The sequence below is a fragment of the Bufo bufo genome, chromosome 1 (assembly GCF_905171765.1).
Source record: "Bufo bufo chromosome 1, aBufBuf1.1, whole genome shotgun sequence".
Lineage (NCBI taxonomy): Eukaryota > Metazoa > Chordata > Amphibia > Anura > Bufonidae > Bufo > Bufo bufo.
This window is the reverse complement of record NC_053389.1, coordinates 602262916-602282356: the sequence shown is the minus strand read 5'-3', so window position 1 is coordinate 602282356 and position 19441 is coordinate 602262916. Positions and strand designations below refer to the sequence as shown.

The 19441-nt window shown below is 43.3% G+C and overlaps 1 protein-coding gene across 1 annotated transcript in view; it reads right to left on the bottom strand.

Moving 5' to 3' along the window:
• Positions 1 to 2211: 2211 nt before the first annotated feature.
• Positions 2212 to 19441, bottom strand: part of NCAPH2 (non-SMC condensin II complex subunit H2) — a 39261-nt gene continuing 22031 nt past the window's right edge. Inside the window, exons 12-21 of the mRNA XM_040415755.1 lie at positions 14459 to 14528; positions 14268 to 14378; positions 12557 to 12610; positions 9795 to 9865; positions 8912 to 9017; positions 6905 to 6979; positions 5569 to 5624; positions 5063 to 5164; positions 4057 to 4206; positions 2212 to 2812 (exon numbers count right to left, since the gene is read on the bottom strand). Coding sequence (XP_040271689.1) covers positions 2672 to 2812; positions 4057 to 4206; positions 5063 to 5164; positions 5569 to 5624; positions 6905 to 6979; positions 8912 to 9017; positions 9795 to 9865; positions 12557 to 12610; positions 14268 to 14378; positions 14459 to 14528 — 936 coding nt within the window. The 3' untranslated portion in view covers positions 2212 to 2671. The remainder of the gene's footprint in view (positions 2813 to 4056; positions 4207 to 5062; positions 5165 to 5568; positions 5625 to 6904; positions 6980 to 8911; positions 9018 to 9794; positions 9866 to 12556; positions 12611 to 14267; positions 14379 to 14458; positions 14529 to 19441) is intronic.

Below are 19441 nucleotides of genomic sequence, written 5' to 3'. Positions count from 1 at the left end.
TTAGGTACCTGGGCCATTATTTCCAGGGTTCTGTATATATGTAAATTAATTTCATAATGTAACACAAAAATGTACAGTAAAAATGAACTCTGAGTGACAGACTGGTATAGAGGGAGAGAGAGAACCCTGTCTACAAGAGCTAACAATCTACAACGCAAGGAGGAATACAGCAGGTGAAGATGGAAGCTGATCATATGGCTCTGTAGTGGAAGAAGGGTTACTGTACGCCTTGCCGAATAGGTGAGTTTTCAGGTTGTTTTGAAGGTTTCAAAAGGAGGGGAAGAATCTGATCGTTTGGGTGGGAAGAAGGGTCTACAGATTTCTGGAGTAAGAGGGATACAAAGGAGAGATCTTGGAAGCAAATGTGTGAGGCCTCTTTCAGACAAGCGTGTCCAGTGTGGAAAACATGCTCCATACGGCAGCTTGATTTCCCATTATGAACACTGCTTGTTTCACTGGATCACACGGCATTATAATGATGGGGCATGAGCAGTGCTCCAACCCTCCCCAGGTGATGCTGACCTGCAGCTCCTGGACAAGGCACTTCACGGAATTCCAGGGGAACATTACGACCACAAACAGGGTTTGCACCTTATGGGGGCGGTTTCAACTCTGTCAATATTCTATCCCCAGGGGCATGGCTCTGTTCAAACCACTCCCTCAGTTTGATAAGAATTAAAGGAAACCTGTCACCTGAGTTTGGCAATAGAGCTGAGGACATGGGCTGCTAGATCGCCGCTAGCACATCCACAATACCCAGTCCCCATAGCTCTGTGTTTTTATTGTGTACAGAAACCAATTTGATAGGTTAATTTGCATATCTGAGATGAGCCCAGCGTGAATGAGCCCTGCATCCTCCGAATCTCCTCCTTGCTCCCCGACGTCAGAAAGCTAGAGCGCCGTAATCTAGCGATGCGCGAGCTAGCACATGCGCAGTTCGTTCCCTGAAACTGATGCCAGCACAGGGAAGGAACACTATGCCAACACAGTGCATGCGCTAGCTCGCGCATCGCGAGATTACAGCGCTCTAGCTTTGTGATGTTGGGGAGCAAGGAGGAGATTCGGAGGATGCGGGGCGGTGCTGGGCTCCTTCACGCTGGACTCATCTCAGGGACAGGACTCATCTCAGATTAATTTGCATATCTATCAAATCATTTTTTTGATGCAATAAAAACACAGAGCTGCAGGGACTGGGTATTGTGGATGTGCTAGCGGCCATCTAGCAACCGATGTCCTCAGCTCTATTGCCAAATTCCAGGTGACAGGTTCCCTTTAAGCTATAATGAGTGTTTGAGGTTAGGAGATCAGAGATGACAACTACACATGAGCCATCTGATGACAGGAGTCAAAGAAAACCAGCTTGAAAACAGACAGATTTTTTTACCTCTATCTCAGAAATAGCTGAACATTGTTAATAAAGACTAATTAAAGGGATTCTGTCACCAGGATTTGCCCTATAGAGATATTTATATGTGCCCATCAGTCTCCTTGTTTTGTATTAAATGATCCCACTCTTCCTGCTCGGTGTGTCTTTTATTTTTCCAAAAAGCGATTTTATAGATATGTAAATTACCTTGCAAAGGAGCCCAAGGGGTTGTCCCACGATCCGTTGGAGCCCGGCCGTGCCCATCGTTCCGGAGCCCAGCGCCGCCTACCAGTCAATTTATTCCTTCCAAGCGCCGTAATCTCACGTGCGCAGGGAGCCGGCGCATGCGCAGTTGGATCGATGAAGCCTTTGCCAGTAGTCTGCACGGGCGCAGACTACTGTGTACACTGCTCCTGCGCGAGATTACGGCGCTTGGAAGGAATGACATCAGGGCAAGTGCAGTGAATACATTAACTGGTAGGCGGTGCTGGGCTCCAAAGGATCGTGGGACAACCCCTTGGGCTCCTTAGCAAGGTAATTTACATATCTATAAAACCGCTTTTTGGAAGAATAAAAGAAAGACACACAGAGCAGTAAGAGTGGGATCATTTAATACAAAACAAGGAGACTGATGGGCACATATGAATATCTCTGTAGGGTAAATCCTGGTGACAGAATCCCTTTAAAAAAATTTTTTTTGCCTAAAATGAGTAAGATGCAATCAGAAAAAATACCCTAAGTTGTCCATAGCCTTTAAAATCCATTCATACTTTATTATTGCTAGCTGGCCCAGTTTAGAATATTTTAATGCCTTAAATTGGCAATTTGTAAAATTATCTGTGTGCAGTTATTTCAGGATGTAAAAAAGACCAAAACAATATTATATAAATGGAATTTATACATACATATATTTGAAAAGGGACTTGACTAGCAAAGACTGTACAAAAATGGGGTTAAAAATGTATGTACAGAATATAAATGTAATAAAAACATTTATGTCTTTGGTTAAATGCACACAGCACTTTACCAAGTAACATAACAGCCAGCACTAATGGGAGAGAAGGAAGGGAGGAGTCCATTAGGCCACTTGTCTTCAGTATACCAATATACTGTGGCGTCCCGTTCACCACTAGGCCGCATATTTTCCGATGTTTCTTTTTCTAGCAGCCATCTGATTCTAGCTGCATTAGGCATCACGTTTTGTTACAAATGCAGTCTGATATAAATTAGACTGGCCATGACAAAGTAACAGCAGTGTGGATTCAGCTGTCAGATAATGTGTAATAAACTTTCTCGTCTTTATGGTCAGTGATCAGCAACAGATGGGGCAGTATATGTCTTGAATCTCTCATGTGCTTTCTGTTGACTGAGAAGCCGTAGGGACATTGTATCTAGTCCTTCATGGAGCCCTGGCTTCTGGGACACTTCTACTGTGTAATCATTGGCCTAGAGAGAAAGAGCAGTGATTGTTAGTCAGTACTGCATTGCTTGTAACTAAATTGTGCAGCTTGCAATCGAAATTCCAATTCCCTGCAGTTTTCCCATCAGACCATAGGGGATGTAAAATCATAATGCAGTAACAATTTATAAAAACTACTCATAATAACTATCCTGATATTTTCTCTAAATTTCTGCATTCCATCTGTGTGCTGCACTAAAAATGGGTTAAATTAACTATTTTGCTAATACACAAATTTGTTACAAAAACACGATAACTGCCTGTGCATTGTACCATAAGGCCAGACACACGAGCGAGTTCAATGCAGGAAACTCGAGTGTGTCAGTGAGAGGTCCCGTTCTGAACTCCGCTGCTCTGACACAATCGCACAGCGTTCGGGTCTATACAGACATGCGTATTGCTTGGTCCGCAATTTAGCAGAACGGGTGCAGACCCATTCATTTCAATGGGGCTGCAAAAGATTTGGACAGCACACCATGTCCTGTAAGCATCCGGTTCTGTGGCCCCGCAAAAAATATAGAGCGTGTCTATATAGGGCTGACCACGTGCATTCCGCAAAATGCAGATCACTCATGGCAATTTTCAGACTGCAAAACACTTATGGTAGTTTAAATGGACCCTTATACTGATTTAGAATGTAGTTGTCCCTGTGAGAACTGAATTACACCACTGAAAGCATTATGTCAGTGTAATTTGATAGATTCCATGACTCACGGGGACACACAGCCTTATAAATCACTATAACGCTGTGCAATCCTGTCAAAGGAGCAGAGTTCAGAACGGGACCTCTCACTGCCACACACAGCTCGCATTAAGCTCGCTTGTGTTTGTCTGGCCTAAATATTAGGGCGTTGAAAAAGGTCCTTCTAAACCTGTCCTATGGATTGATAGCAAATTTGAAAACAGGTTAGCAGGCTGATTGACCACCTGGCAACGAGCACTGCCAGCTCTCAAAATAAGTAGTCCAGCAAGCAGATTTACTTATAATAACACTTATCCGTCTTACTAGGATGTGGCACCCAGCATAGGTCCAATTGTGTCTTGCACCTAGGTCTAGCAGCTGGAATTTGTCATTTGTAGCTTGTACAGCATAACATAGAAGGCCTGCTTGACGTTGTATGGTAACCCAGTTATAAGACATTGCACAGCACATCAATGACAGTGTCAAAATAGCATGCTCAGCTCTGCAACATCTGTGAATTATGGACAGAAAAGATTGTTGAATACTCACCAGTTGTAGAGATGCCAACATGTATCTGCAAATTTCATAGGGTTCCCTGTGTGCCATTAGACTTGCAAAAGATCTCCACTCTCCCACCTTACTGAATTGTGACACCAGACGATCTCCGTAATCATGAATATCGAAAGCGCCCCTTTCTTCCTGCAAGGAAATACACAAAAAGGTCTTTATTCTGATACTATGCCACCGGGCAGTGAAATGTGTAACTTAAGTTTTTTTAAAGGGAGTCTGTCACCTCCATATGGCCATATACAGTGCTTACATGGCTCTGTAGCACACCTATACAGGATTGTAACGGTACCTTTGTTCTTTTCTTTAGACTTGCACCAGCAGGAAAAACAAAGTTTAATTCATATACAAATGAGCACTTGCAAGTGCCCAGTGGCGGCGTTCAGTGTGTAGGTGCCCAGGCTGCTGTGCCTTCTTTTCACTTTACTCCTCCCCAGCCTCTGCTTTGCCCACCCTCCAAGTCCGGACCTATTGATGAGGCAAGATACTTGGAGGGCGGGCAAAGGCAGAGGCTGGGGAGGAGTAAAGTGAAAAGAAGGCACAGCAGCCTGGGCACCTACACACTGAACGCCACCCCTGGGCACTTGCGAATGCTCATTTGCATATTAATTAAACTTTGTTTTTCCTGCTGGTGCAAGTCTAAAGAAAAGAACAAAGGTACCGTTACAATCCTGTATAGGTGTGCTACAGAGCCATGTAAGCACTGTATATGGCCATATGGAGGTGACAGACTCCCTTTAAAGAATTTTTAAAAGGAGTTGTCTTGGGGTACCACTGAAAGGGACCCTTGTGATCAAGTTTCATCACTAAGGGAAGTTTACAGGAGAAAGCTCATTTTCAGTTCATTGAATACAATGGACCCCATCATCTATGACTTTTATATAGTGTATATGGAAAGAATGCTCCACTTCAAATGTTTCGTTTTTAGGAACAAAAACCTAAAACCCTACTGCAGATGGTTGGCGTTTGCTGTAAAGACAGTTCATACCTGTTCTTGAAGTTGTGGTTCCATTTTATCCTCCCACTCTCGCACACGCAAGGAAAGTACAGTTTCTTGGGCATACTTCTGAGAATTTGCAATAAATAACTCCTAAAATCATAGAATAAGATAGAATCACTATCAGTAACGTACTTTAATAAGATCACCATAAAAGAAATAGCCCTTTATGAATTAAATCTCCATTACACAAGAGCCTATGCAAGCAAGTATTGAGAAAGGATTCCTGCACTATAAGCAGCCATGCACATCAGAGGCTATTCACACATATTCCAGATGGTATACATGTCCTACATCCCTCTAATGCTGTGTGTCTGGATCAGTTAAAACCACGGTCGGGCGTTGATATGGACATAGAATACGCTCGTGTTGACAGCCAATAAAATAGACTATTTGACCCAACACGTTATCCTAAAAGAAAACCTGGACTTCAGAGGTTTATTATAGTAATCTATTGATCCCTTTAAAGCGGTTAAGACCTGAAATATTGTACTTACCACATTTCTTCTCACAAGCTCTTCATATGTCATTTGGTCGTGGAGATCCATTGGATCTGCAAATGACAAGGCGCAGTCAGTTACAGCCTTATTGTCTATCATCCAGGAGAAGCAAAATTAAAATCCACAAAAGAAATGGAAAAAAACTACTGAAAAGTGAAAGTAGCTAAAAATCCCCAATGGTTTTACAACAATTTGTCTGGACTCTGTACTAGAGGCAGGAGCCAAAAAGAGCTAAATTATAAAAAAGAAAGAAAAGTGTGTGTTGTCTTCCAAGCCTTATTTAAGCATCCTATATGTTTGTGTGTGTATACTGTACAATAGGCACAAGAGAAATACAGCTCACCTGGCTGCCAAACAATTGGATCGATGGGAGTGTAGAAGTAATTAAAGAGGATCCAGCAGCCGTCACCATTAAAGCATATCCACTTTATTAGAAACTTCATTAAAAATCTATCATCTCACAAAACTCTGCCACCATTAAGGATTTTGAATGGAGCTTCTAGTAAAGTGAATATGCTTCTGTTGTGACATTGGATGCTGGATCCCCTTGGCAAAGCACCCAAGAAAATCTGGGAGGCCTTATTATACACCTGTATGCCTAATTTGAGGTGAAGAGGTATCACGAGGGGAATTTTTGAGGTCAGTTTTAGGCTACTTTCACACTTGCGGCAGAGAGATCCGGCAAGCAGTTCCGTCGCCGGAACTGCCTGCCGGATCAGGCAAAATGTATGCTAACTGATGGCATTAGTAAGACTGATCAGGATCCTGATCAGTCTTAAAAATGCCTGATCAGTCGAAAAAATGCATTGAAATGCCGGATCCGATTTTCCGGTGTCATCCGGCAAAAACGGATCCGGCATTTATTTTTTCACCTTTTTTTCAGTCTGCGCATGCGCATACCGGAAGGACGGATCCGGCATTCCGGTATTCTGAATGCCGGATCCGGCACTAATACATTCCTATGGGAAAAAATGCCTGATCCGGCATTCAGGCAAGTCTTCAGTTTTTTTAGCCGGAGATAAAACCGTAGCATGCTACGGTTTTCTCTTTTGCCTGATCAGTCAAAACGACTGAACTGAAGACATCCTGATGCAAACTGAACGGATTACTCTCCATTCAGAATGCATGGGGACATACCTGATCAGTTCTTTTCCGGTATAGAGCCCCTGTGACGGAACTCTATGCCGGAAAAGAACAACGCAAGTGTGAAAGTAGCCTTAGTTGAGAGTACATTGCCTTTATCATTGCTAAATGTATCAAATGTTCTACTTCAGCCATAGAAAACATAATACTGACGACAGTGACGAGCATGAAGAATGTGAATATGCATTACCAACACCCGTACAAGCTGGCTCATCGTGTAGACTAGCTGGAATGTTCAGACCTAAGTCTTCATGGTCTGAGAGATCTGTCCAAAAAGAAAAATGTGTGATACAAAGAGAACGTTATTTCTGTTCTTATAGAATCTGACAAGCATGCTTTTCATATCATATGCATTTCATATTTGTTTTATTATTAGAAACTAATTGTCATATTGTAAGATATTTTACAATGTGTAAGAGGAATCAACTATTAAACTTTAGATTTATGTAGCACAACCAGAACTGGTCTGTCAGGTAACATAGGGTGTGTATCTCCAAGCAGACGAGATCTCCAGCCATTAACTGAAAATTGTATTCAAATGATGGATGGAACGTCAGTCAGTCCTCCAATCCCTAAGGGCTGTTGCACACGAGCGAGTCCATTGCATGAATAACACTCTGTGTGTGAGCATGATCCTCCGTTCTGGACTTGCAGGAGCACATGGCATTATACAGATTTATAATGCTGTGTGCCTCTGCCTGACCTTAATTCTACAAGATCATACTGACAGCTTTATGTCAGTATGATCCTGTAAAAGTAAGGTCATGCAGAAGCACATAGCATTATAAATCATGATGATGCCATACGCTCCTACAAGTCCAGAATGAAGGATCACGCTCACACACACAGAGTGTGATTCATGCAATGGACTAGCTCGTGTGCAACAGCACTAAGGCCTCATGCTGGCCCCTAATAGGACAGGTTCTATTTTTTTGCGGAACGGAAATATGGAAACGGAATGCACACAGAGAGCCCTTCGTTTTTTTGGGGGATTCAGTGAAATAAATGGTTCCGTATACGGTCCTAAAAAATAACGGAACGGACACAGAAAGAAAATACATTCGTGTGCATGAGCCCTAAAAGTCATTACTGTGAGCCCTCGTATTAGGGAGACTTTTAGCTCACACTGGTGGGTGTCTCATACTACGCAAATCTGAAGCTTTGGACAAGAAATGGAGAATTATTTTTTTTTTTTACGGATACAAAGTAAACCAAAACTTACAAACTTATTCACAATGTATGTTGCAGATTGTAGTATTAAATCAGAATTTTCAATAAAATTCCCCCACAACAGACCTGTGGCTTTGTTATAGACTTTACCATGGCTGGGAGACTGCAGCTTTACACAGTACCAGAGTTCTATGCCATTGAACTCTGCCAGGAGGTGTTTTTTTTGCCACCAAAAGTTTCTAGGGCTAGCATTCAGTACTTTTACAATACTGACAGATCAAACCTTGCAGAGTGCACTAGTGTTACAAGGGAAATGAGGCCAATGAAACCTCTCCTGCCCAAGACGGACAGGTTTCCTTCCTATGCATAACAGGAAAGATCTTGGAGAAATGTTACAGTTATTTTACCGTTCTGATGTCAGATGAAAAAAATAAAATCAGGATCCTATAAAAAAGGATCAGAAGAACGGTAAAATAACGTTGTTGTGAACTCTCCCTAAATAAGAAAAGGAAGCCAGTCAAGCTCACAGAGTCAATGTATCCGACCACACGTTTCGGATGATTCACAGGAGGCGCATAGCAAATAGGGGAAATCCACGTCCATAAAATCTTCTGCCTTATTAGATCACATTAAAAGCATAACATTCAAGTAGTAAATCATGCCCCACGCATTTTGGACAGACGCAAGCTATCCTTAGTCATGGCATCCCCCATAACAGAACTGTGGCTTTGTTTGCATTCATATAATCATATTGGACCTCTAACAAGTCTGCAGTGGCTCTGTCACAATACTATGTGGACCTCAGTGAGGACAGAATAGTAGAGGTGATCGGTTCCCTTTAAATATAGAAAAAGCAGATGCTCTACAACATGCTGCCGGCAGATTACCATACACTGAATTTTGTGGCAACAGGTTTTCTAACTGCAAACAGTAAATATTCTGTAGAGTTACTGGATATTTGTATCCCATTTAGTAACTCAATAGTAATATTTTATATACATCTATATATACAATTTTGTACACAGACCTGCACCATCATCATGATCCAAATAGTCTGCATCGCGCCCTTCTTCCACATGATTTACCGGGTCATCTTCAGCAAGTAATTCTGCCACTTTTGCAAATTGTGGCCCCTAAGAAAAATTTGAAGAGGTTACGGATAAGAACGTCTACCTGGGTGTATTAGGTATAGCACTAGTAGTAGGTTGTCATTTTTGTTTTTTCAGGCATTCATTATTTTCAGCCTTGAGCATAATCCTTACCGTTAGGCCTCATGCACACTAACGTATTTTTTCCATGTCCGTTCCGTTGTTTTTTTTGCGGACCGTATACGGAACCATTCATTTCAATGGGTCCGCAAAAAACACAAAAACGGAAGTTACTCCGTGTGCATTCAGCTTCCATATGTCCGTTCCGCATTACGGACAAGGATAGTACTGTTCTATTAGGGGCCAGCTGTTCCGTTCCGCAAAATATGGAATGCACACGGACGTCATCCGTATTTTTTGCGGAACGAAAACACATACGGTCGTGTGCATGAGGTCTTAGTGTTACTTATAAAACCAGGTACAATGTTTTCAATGCAAAGCCTGTAAGATAAACTCATTGTGATGAAAAAAAAGATATATGTTTGCTTCCATATAACCATATTATGCACTTCTAACATGGCTGTAAGGTCTGTCACTATACTATGCTGACCTCAGGGAGGACACAATAGTAGAGGTTAGAAAGAGCAGAGATATAGATGTATAAATTACAATTTTACTGAATCTTTTCCATCAAAACTATACATCAATCTGGTGTATATGTGTATATATATATATATATATATATATATATGCGTGTGTGTATATCTATCTATCTCTGTCGCACTAGGACTTTTATACCAATATTTAGAACAATGTGATTACCATTCTTTTCTGGAGTTGCCTCTGTGCAGCAAGACGTTCCTTAGCATGCTTCCAATACAACACTTCCATATCTGCAAAATACACAATAGGCTTGGATTAAAAGTGAACCATTTCATTGCCAGTGATTTATGTAATACATCATAATCTTAAAGGGGTTATCAAAGTTATTTTTATTGATCACTTATCCTCAGGATAGGTCATCAATATCAGATCGGCCGGCCTGGTTGAAGACAAGGCCATGGGCAGTGCCAGCGCAGCCTTCCCTTCATTGTTTACCTGCTTACAGTCGACATCGCAGCAGAGAGCAGGTGTAATTACAAGAAGCAGTCCCTTTCACTTCCATGGGGCGGCTCCTTCCTATTCAAGTGAATAATACAGAGCTGTCCCATAGAAGTGAATGAGACGGTGAGCAGGTAAAACAACGAAGGGAAGGCTGTGCTAGCATGGCGCTCAAACTTCTTTTCAACCAGCTGATCGGCGGGGGTGGCAGGAGTCGGAACCCCCCACCGATCTGATATTGATGACCTATCCTGAGGATAGGCCAATAAAAATAACTTGGACAACCCCTTTAAATGCCTATCTCAAGCTTAAATCCGGGCATCATATTAATGCCCAGAATGAAAGCTTTAAGATGTTACCAGGATCCACCATCTGGTTGGAATAGTAGCAATCATTCGTTGGGGAACAGAAGTTTTACTTCTTCATTCTGTGTGAGGGAGGGGTGGCTGGTGGAATCTGCAAGTGTTTGCGTTATCTGGTTCAGAGATTTTTGTTCTCGTCCCTTGACTTTGTGAAGATTCCCACACAGGCATAAGCAGCATGTGTTACCTCTGCACATTTTGTATGTTCATTTTTAGGAGGAGCATGTCTCGGGCTCTGTTTGGATGAGACTTTTGGTCAGATTTTTTTTTTGTTTTTACAAATCTTAACAATTGCATGAAGAAGCCCATGAGTGTGTGCTGGGCAGATTTTCACAATCTGCCAGGAATAATCTGTTTTTATTGAAGAATTCAGATTTTATGTCAAAAGTTTAAAAACCATCCTGGCAGCAAATAAGTTAAAGGAAAGTGGTGTCCAATCTGAGGACACCACTTAAAGCGAACCTTTCACCTGGATTTCACTTAATAAACTATTACCAGTACCTTATAGATTATCCTCATTCTGTTTCAATGCATTCTTGTGCCGCTTTCCTGGGATGTATATTCATGAAAAAAATGACTTATAAAGTCCTCGTCTCCAGCTCCTGAAGTCACGGTAGAAGTCAAGGGGGTAACCCTTCCCTCACTCCAGGCTGTAACTCCCCTGCCCTAACCCCTCCTCTAAGCAGTGTAACTGACACCCGGCTCAGTCGCCGGGACCGCGCTTGTACAGGCGGTGCATGAGCCGTCGGACTCAAGCGCGATCCTGTAACTGAATCGCGCATGTGCCGTCCCCGATGCCTGCCTGTCTTCTCTTCCTCACGCACGATTCAGTTACAGGATCGCGCTAGAGTCCGACGGCGCATGCGCCGCCTGTACAAGCGCGGTCCCGGCGGCTGAGCCGGGTGTCAGTTACACTGCTTAGAGGAGGGGTTAGGGCAGGGGAGTTACAGCCTGGAGTGAGGGAAGGGTTACCCCCTTGACTTCTACCGTGACTTCAGGAGCTGGAGACGAGGACTTTATAAGTCATTTTTTTTATGAATATACATCCCAGGAAAGCGGCACAAGAATGCATTGAAACAGAATGAGGATAATCTATAAGGTACTGGTAATAGTTTATTAAGTGAAATCCAGGTGAAAGGTTCGCTTTAATAGCTCTAGGGACATCAACATTATTCCTTGCCTGAGACTCCAAAATTCTCTTTATCAGCACTATAGAAGTGTCTTTCTCTGACTGACAGATTCCCTTTAGTACAGCTCCATTGGCTTATATCACAGAAAGAAACACAGAAAATAAGTTTTAGGAAAGTAAAGCTTCCCTCTATGGACCAGAGTAGAGAGGTGCTAAATGAGTAGCACTTGCTCTGGTTGATCTGACCCATTCAGATCATGCAAGGTCAGCAATTCTTTTGAATGGTAGACTGATGCAGGGAAAACGTATAGCCAACATCTGTTGTCCAGGGATTCAGAAGCTGCACCTGTTTGGCTTTGTAAACAAGACCGTCCCTTTAAAGAGGACCTTTCACTAGAATAAAAAATGTAAACTAAGCATACAGACATGGAGAGCGGCGCCCAGGGATCTCCCTGCACTTACTGTTATACCTGGGCGCCGCTCCGTTCTCCCGGTATAGGCTCCGGTAGCTTCATATGTTCAGTTCAACTGGGTGGAGCCTGCCGGCGTCTCCTTCTCCCAGGCTGTAGCGCTGGCCAATCGCAGCGCTCAGCTCATAGCCTGAGAGAAAAAAAAACTCTCAGGCTATGAGCTGAGCGCTGCGATTGGCCAGCGCTACAGCCTGGGAGAAGGAGACACCGGCAGGCTCCACCCAGTTGAACTGAACATATGAAGATACCGGAGCCTATACCGGGAGAACTGAGCGGCGCCCAGGTATAACAGTAAGTGCAGGGAGATCCCTGGGCGCCGCTCTCCATGTCTGTATGCTTAGATTTTTACTTTTTTTTATTCTAGTGAAAGGTCCTCTTTAAACATTTGCCCTAGACCACAGACACACTGGGCTTCATTTATCAAAACTGATCACAGCAATCACTCAGAGCTGAGATTTTATTTTGTCTTAAAAATAAAAGCTGCACTGTGATTTGCTGCTAAGGCCAATAAAATAAACATACCACCAAATGTTGGACCTTTCCTTCTAGATTTTACCGCTTCCGCACCATCCCAGGCTAGAAAAACAGAAAAAAATAATCAGTCAGCAGTGTGACCCATATCTACACATGAAAGCATAATAGTATGGGCACGTATAAACATTGGCATTAAATCTGACGTGTGATTTACAAGAGATCCAAGGCAGGCGTGGATGTTCTGCATGATTGTTGGCCCCATTGATATTTAATCGGGCTAATCTGTGGCATTTGTGTGCAGAATACACTTGAATAATAACCATGCTGGTTCTTCTTTTTTATCTGAGGTGCTGAAATACATCTGCACTTTTTCCAAGAGCATGTGAATGGGATATAAAATATGGAATGTATGGGATTTGATCAAGATTCAAGCATGAAATCCATGCCGTAAAAACTCAAATCCTGCACATGTGAACAAACCCTTAGTCAGAATATAAAGCTTTTCCCACACTATGGGAAGATTTATCAAGACCGGCACTTTCTATGCCAATCTTGATATCCCCTGCGCTGCTGGAAGATGCGCCCAATTTATGATGAGCAGTCAGTGCGTCTGAACAGAAATCTACGGCAGCTCTGAGCTCAGAAAACTGGTGTAAATGAAGATAAATTTGTCACCTTTTGGAAAAGTGGTAAGGAGGGCGTAAAAGAAAAGGCACTTGCAAGAAGATCTGTCACTATCCTTCCTTTAATAACTACCCACAAACAAGATGGATGCAGAGTTTTGCATACATTGAATGCTTCTCTAACACACTAGAAACTAAGGTGCCACTAATGGGGTCGTATGAGATTAGAAAAATATAGGTGCTGTGTCTTACAACCCAGGGACAAATGTGGCAGTACTTCTGGAAAACAATAACCTCTTTTGCTGAGTGATATTTTATCTTATACATTCACTAAAGGCTTTTTTTTTCTATACTTTAAAGGCCATATACATCTTCGGGGCAATTTCTGCATTTTACCTAATTTAAAATAAATTTTTCCAATTGGTCTTTATTAAAAATGGTCAGCTGCTTCTGAGATACAAGCGTTAAAACACAGTCTGCTTGCAAGCTGTCACTTTGCGATTTCTTTGAACCCCCTCATCTGACAGCTCATGCGTAGCTCTGATCTCTTAACCTCATAAACACTTATTTAAAGGGATTCTGTTACCTCTTTTTACCCTATAGAGATGCGGACATACACGGCTAGATCGCCGCTAGCATGTCCGCAATATACCTGTCCCATATTGTCCGAGTGGTTTTATTGAATGTCAAGAATTATTTTATATATGTAAATCAGCCTGGTAAGGAGCCCAAGGGGCTGCACTAACCGTTCTGGAGCCCAGCACCGCCTGCATCCAGGAATCTCCTCCTTGCTCACGAAGTCAGATCGCCGTAATCTCGTGGTGCGCGAGTTTAAGCATATTCTTATCAGTTTGATAAAAATGTTGCTATAATGAGTGTGGTGAATTCCACATTTTACAGAGGAATTATATTACGGAGGCTGGTTCAATCACTGTTATGAAGGTGCCGAGCCCCTCATTTCTCCTTACAGCACAGGCATACAGAGGTCACATATATAGCGTCCTCCATTCAATACCCGTGGGGCAGACAGCACTTGGCTGCCAAGCAGTAAAGCCTACCTTCATTCTAGTTTCACCTATACTGTCTGCAAAGACTGTAATTTTGCTATTCTACCCAGTGTGTATAATTATACTTACACGAACAGCTAAACCATTTCATGAAGTCTTGCAGTTTGCAGGTTAATCTCCTTTTCCTCTTGTTATTTGATAAGTCGTCTATCACCCCTCGAGGAACTGTATAATGCTTGCCTTACATAAACAGGAAAGAAAACAGTTGACATACAAGTCTCCAAGCACAATAAAAATAAGCAGAAAGATCGGGTCGTTACCTTTTTTAAAGGGCTTTTCTTCAGAAGACTCAAAAGGGTCTAAACTGCGCCATGGGTCCAAAAGATTATGCTATAAAATATAATTATAAAAAATAATTTATCATGAGGGGAATATTTGAAGTCTGTGTTGGTGTACATTATGCCACATTTATCAAAATGTCTCATCCATAAAAGGGTTGTCTCACTTCAGCATACAAGCATGACCACCACTGATAGATTGCAGGGTGGTTGTAACCATGGAAACCAGCAGTGTATAATGTGATGGAAAAATGAATCCAGCCAGCAAAGGAATCAATATGGATGACAATACATTAGGAAATGGCTTGTATTAACTTCCTCTACATGATAAATGCAATTTGCAGAAATGAGACAACCCCATTAAACCTAAATCTGAAATCCCCATTGTGTTCACAGGGAAATCCGTGCTGTCAATCTGCATCAATTGGTGCGGATTTACATGTGGATTTGATGTAGATTTCACTTTCCCCATTGAAGTGAACAGAGAAAATCCGGTCAGGTAAAATAAAATAAATTGACATGCTGCGGATTTTAAGAGTCCACACCGTAGGTCCAAATCCACACGGAAAAAAATCTGCATTGTGTACATGACCTAAGGTGTGGATTGGCCGCAAGCAATTCCGTGTGCATATACCCGAACACTTTTGTCTGGAAAAGCTACTCCAGTTTTCCTCCTCCACCCTTCTACTGGAGAGAAATAGCAACTTAAAAAACCCCCCAAAAAACTGAATTCTGAAGTAAAAGCATGATAAATCAGGGCCATAGAATGTATATAACACCACAACTATCTTTATAGTAAACCTATCAAATTAACAAGATGGACAACGGGTGATTATAGCAAAATTAACATTTTGAACTTCAAAAGAAAATGCTCCTAGAGAGGTGTATAATGTATAATATATATATATATATTCGACCGATATTGATTTTTTTTTAGGGCCGATACTGATAATTTGTGAACTTTCAGGCCGATAATTTATACCGATATTCTGGTAATTTTCTTATTTTTTTTAAATAAAATTAAATTCCTACACAAATCTGCTGAAAATTAATATGTTTATTGTTAACGTGTATTTAATTATTATTATTTTTTTAATCTTTCTTTCTCACTGCTGGGCTCCGATCGGAGGAGCAGGGGAGAGGGGATCCTGTGGCCACTGCCACCAATGATTAATACTGGGTGGGGGCGCACTGCGCCACCAATGATTAATACTTGGGGGCTTGGGGGGGTGCACTGCGCCACTAATGAAGAGAAATCTCTCATTAATTCATATACAGGAGGCGGGAGCTGGCTGCAGAATCACATAGCCGGCTCCCGACCTCTATGAGCGGTAGCTGCGATCCGCGGCACCTGAGGGGTTAACTAACGCAGATCGCAGCTACCGTTCATAGAGGAAGGGAGCCTGCTATGTGATTCTGCAGCCAGCTCCCGCCTCCTGTATATGAATTAATGAGAGATTTCTCTTCATTGGTGGCGCAGCGGCCACAGCCCCTCCCCTTCCTCTCACTGGCTGCAGCATCACAGGGGGAGGGAGACACTGCTACCTTCTCCCCTGTGCTGCTGAGGGAACACAGAGCGCTGAGAGCAGCGCGATCCTTGTTCCCGGTATATCGGCAAAATAGATGCCGATTAGAGTTGTTGCGATACCAATTTTTTTATTCGGTTTCGATACCATGAAAAAGTATTGCGATACTCGATACCATTCGATACCACGTGAAAAAAAAAAAAGCCACATGCATTCTGCATTTTAAAAAATGGCGAATCGCGCAGTATTTTTTTATTTTTTCTGTTCTGGCGTTCACCGCATAGATTTTTTTTATATTTTAATAGTTTGGACTTTTCTGACGTGGCAATATGTAATATGTTTATTATTTATACATTTTATATGTGAAATTGGGAAAAGGGGGTGATTCATACTTCATATGTTGGTGGGGTATTTTTTTCCTTTTTTTTTTACACTTTTTATTTAATAACGATTCCCCCCCCTAGGGGCCAGAACCTGGGATCTTTTCATCCCTTGTCCTATTCACCCTGATAGAGCTCTATCAGGGTAATTAGGACTTCACTGTCCCTGCTGCTCTGTGCTCTGTGCACACAGCATCACGGATGTTACCATGGCAGCCAGGGCTTCAGTAGCGTCCTGGCTGCCATGGCAACTGATCGGAGCCCCAGGCTTACACAGCTGGGGCTCCGATCAGAAGCTGCCACTGCACCACCAATGAAGGGGAGGGGAGAGGACCTTGTGGCCACTGCCACCAATGATTTTAATACTGGGGTGGTAGAGAGGGGCCGGCACCAATGATTTTAATGGGATGCGGGGTTGAGGGGGGGGGGGGGGGAAGGGGCACACTGCACCACCAATGATAATTACCCCTTAATACAGGAGGCGGGTGTCAGGGGCAGGATGCCGGCAATGCAATTCTGCTACCGGCACCCGCCTCCTGTATTATGGGTTAAAGTCTACTTTTCCTGGGTCCAGACTTTCAGTATTAGGCTACACAGAGCGGCGCCCAGCGATGTCCCAGCACTTACTATTATTCCTGGGCGCCGCTCCGTTCGCCCGCTGTGCCCCATTACTGTCTCCTCTCCTGCTCCACATGCTGATTACTATCGGAGGGATGGGGAGGAGACATCAGCTTCACTAGTGGGCGTTCCTTCTCCCTGGCTGTAGCGCTGTCCAATCGCAGCGCAGGAAGGAACGCCCACTAGAGAAGCTGATGTCTCCTCCCCATCCCTCCGATAGTAATCAGCATGTGGAGCAGGAGAGGAGACAGTAATGGGGCACAGCGGGCAAACGGAGCGGCGCCCAGGACTAATGGTGAGTGCTGGGACATCGCTGGGCGCGGCTCTGTGTATGAAAAGTACTATCATTGATGGCGCAGTGCGCCCGCCCCTCCTCCACCCCTCTCTTCTCATTGGTGGCAGCGGCGGCAGCAGCACAGGGGGAGGGAGAGACTGCTTCCTTCTCCCCGTGCTGCTGAGAGAACATGAGCGCGCTGAGAGCAGCGCTCTCATGTTCAGAGATACTAGACTGCGCAGAAGCGCAGCCCAGTATCGAAAAAATGGAAATCCCGGTATCGTATCGATACCGGGACAGAAGTATCGATTGGGTATCGAAATTTCGATACCCGCAACAACCCTAATGCCGATAACGTTCAAAATCCTGAATATCATCCGATAATATCGGATTAGGGATCGGTCGATCCCTAATTTATATATATTATATATACACACACACAAACAAACGACTTAGACTGATATTTAAAGGGGTTATCCAGAAATTTGATAGACTATTGATGGCCTATCTTCTGGATAGTTCATCAATATGAGATCGGCGAGGGTGCAGAGTCGGTTGTTTGAAGAGGCCGCCGTGCTCACTGGAGCTCTGGTGAGCGCTGCAGAAGCCTTACAGTTTACCCATCCATTGGATAGCAGCTGTGATTGGTATTGCAGTTCAGCCCCATTCACTTGAATGGTATAAACATCATGTCACTGGCCTAGGAAGAGGCCACATTGCTCACAGAGCGTCTTTGAACAGCTGATCGACAGGGTGCTGGGAGTTGGACCACCGATCAGATATCGCTGACCTATCCAGAGGAAAAGCCATCAATATGAAATTCCCAGATAAACTCATTAAAGGAAACCTATCACACTGAACATGGTGTCTTATCTGTAGGCAGCATATTATAAAGCAGAAGGACACTGAGCATTCCGACATACTGGTGTAGGAAAACTCTTTCTATATATATATATATATATATATATATCAGTCAATAGCCAAACTTTACCATTATGGGATTTACTTTTCGTAGAGGGCAGGTACATCAAGCACATGGCAGATGCTGCCTTCAAAGATGCCTTAGTGCCTGCCAATAGAGCCGTTAAAGACCTGAAACTGCATGGTATAAATACACGCCTCTTTGATCCCCCACTTCTCCCGGTCTCAAGGCTGCAGGTGACTCGCTACAGCCAGCAACTGACTGCAGCGGTCATGTGTCAATGTGTGTCAGGATGTCATCGCTGCAGCACGAGGTAGAAAACAGCGAGGGACCGGGCAGCCTCTGAACAGGACTGGCAAGGGATTGGAGAGTAGGCTTTTTGATTTACACCACACATTATCTCCAGACAAGACCTTTAGCTACGTATTACACCTGGCTTTTTCATACATGACATTCTGCTAACTCCCCCTCCTCCCTAACCTAGCTAATGTAAATTACCTGTCAGGGACTGTGCAAGACCGACATCACCCAATTCTGATGGTCCATATATGCTATGTCAGTCAGCACTGCACTAAAAGAGTAGCGACAGACAAAATGAACCAAAAACATATCAGGACGCAGTTTTTTAATACCCGTGTACAAGCCTGCAGCAGAATACCTTGGTGCCCAACAGAGATCTACACTGAACAAAAATATAAACGCAACACTTTCGGTTTTGCTCCCATTTTGCATGAGCTGAACTCAAAGATCTGAAACATTTTCTACATACACAAAAGACCCATTACTCTCAAATACTGTTCACAAATCTGTCTAAATCTGTGTTAGTGAGCACTCTCCTTTGCCGAGATAATCCATCCCACCTCACAGGTGTGGCATATCAAGGTGCTGATTAGACATCATGAATATTGCACAGGTGTGCCTTAGACTGCCCACAATAAAAGCCACTCTGAAATATGCAGTTTGATCACACAGCACAATGCCACAGATGTCGCAACGTTTGAGGGAGCGTCCAATTGGCATGCTGACTGCAGGAATGTCTACCAAAGCTGTTGCACATGCAATGAATGTTCATTTCTCTACCATAAGCCGTCTCCAAAGGAGTTTCAGAGAATTTGGCAGTACATCCAACCGGCCTCACAACCGCAGACCACGTGTAACCCCACCAGCCCAGGACCTCCACATCCAGCATGTTCACCTCCATGATCGTCTGAGACCAGCCACCCGGACAGCTGCAGCAACAATCTG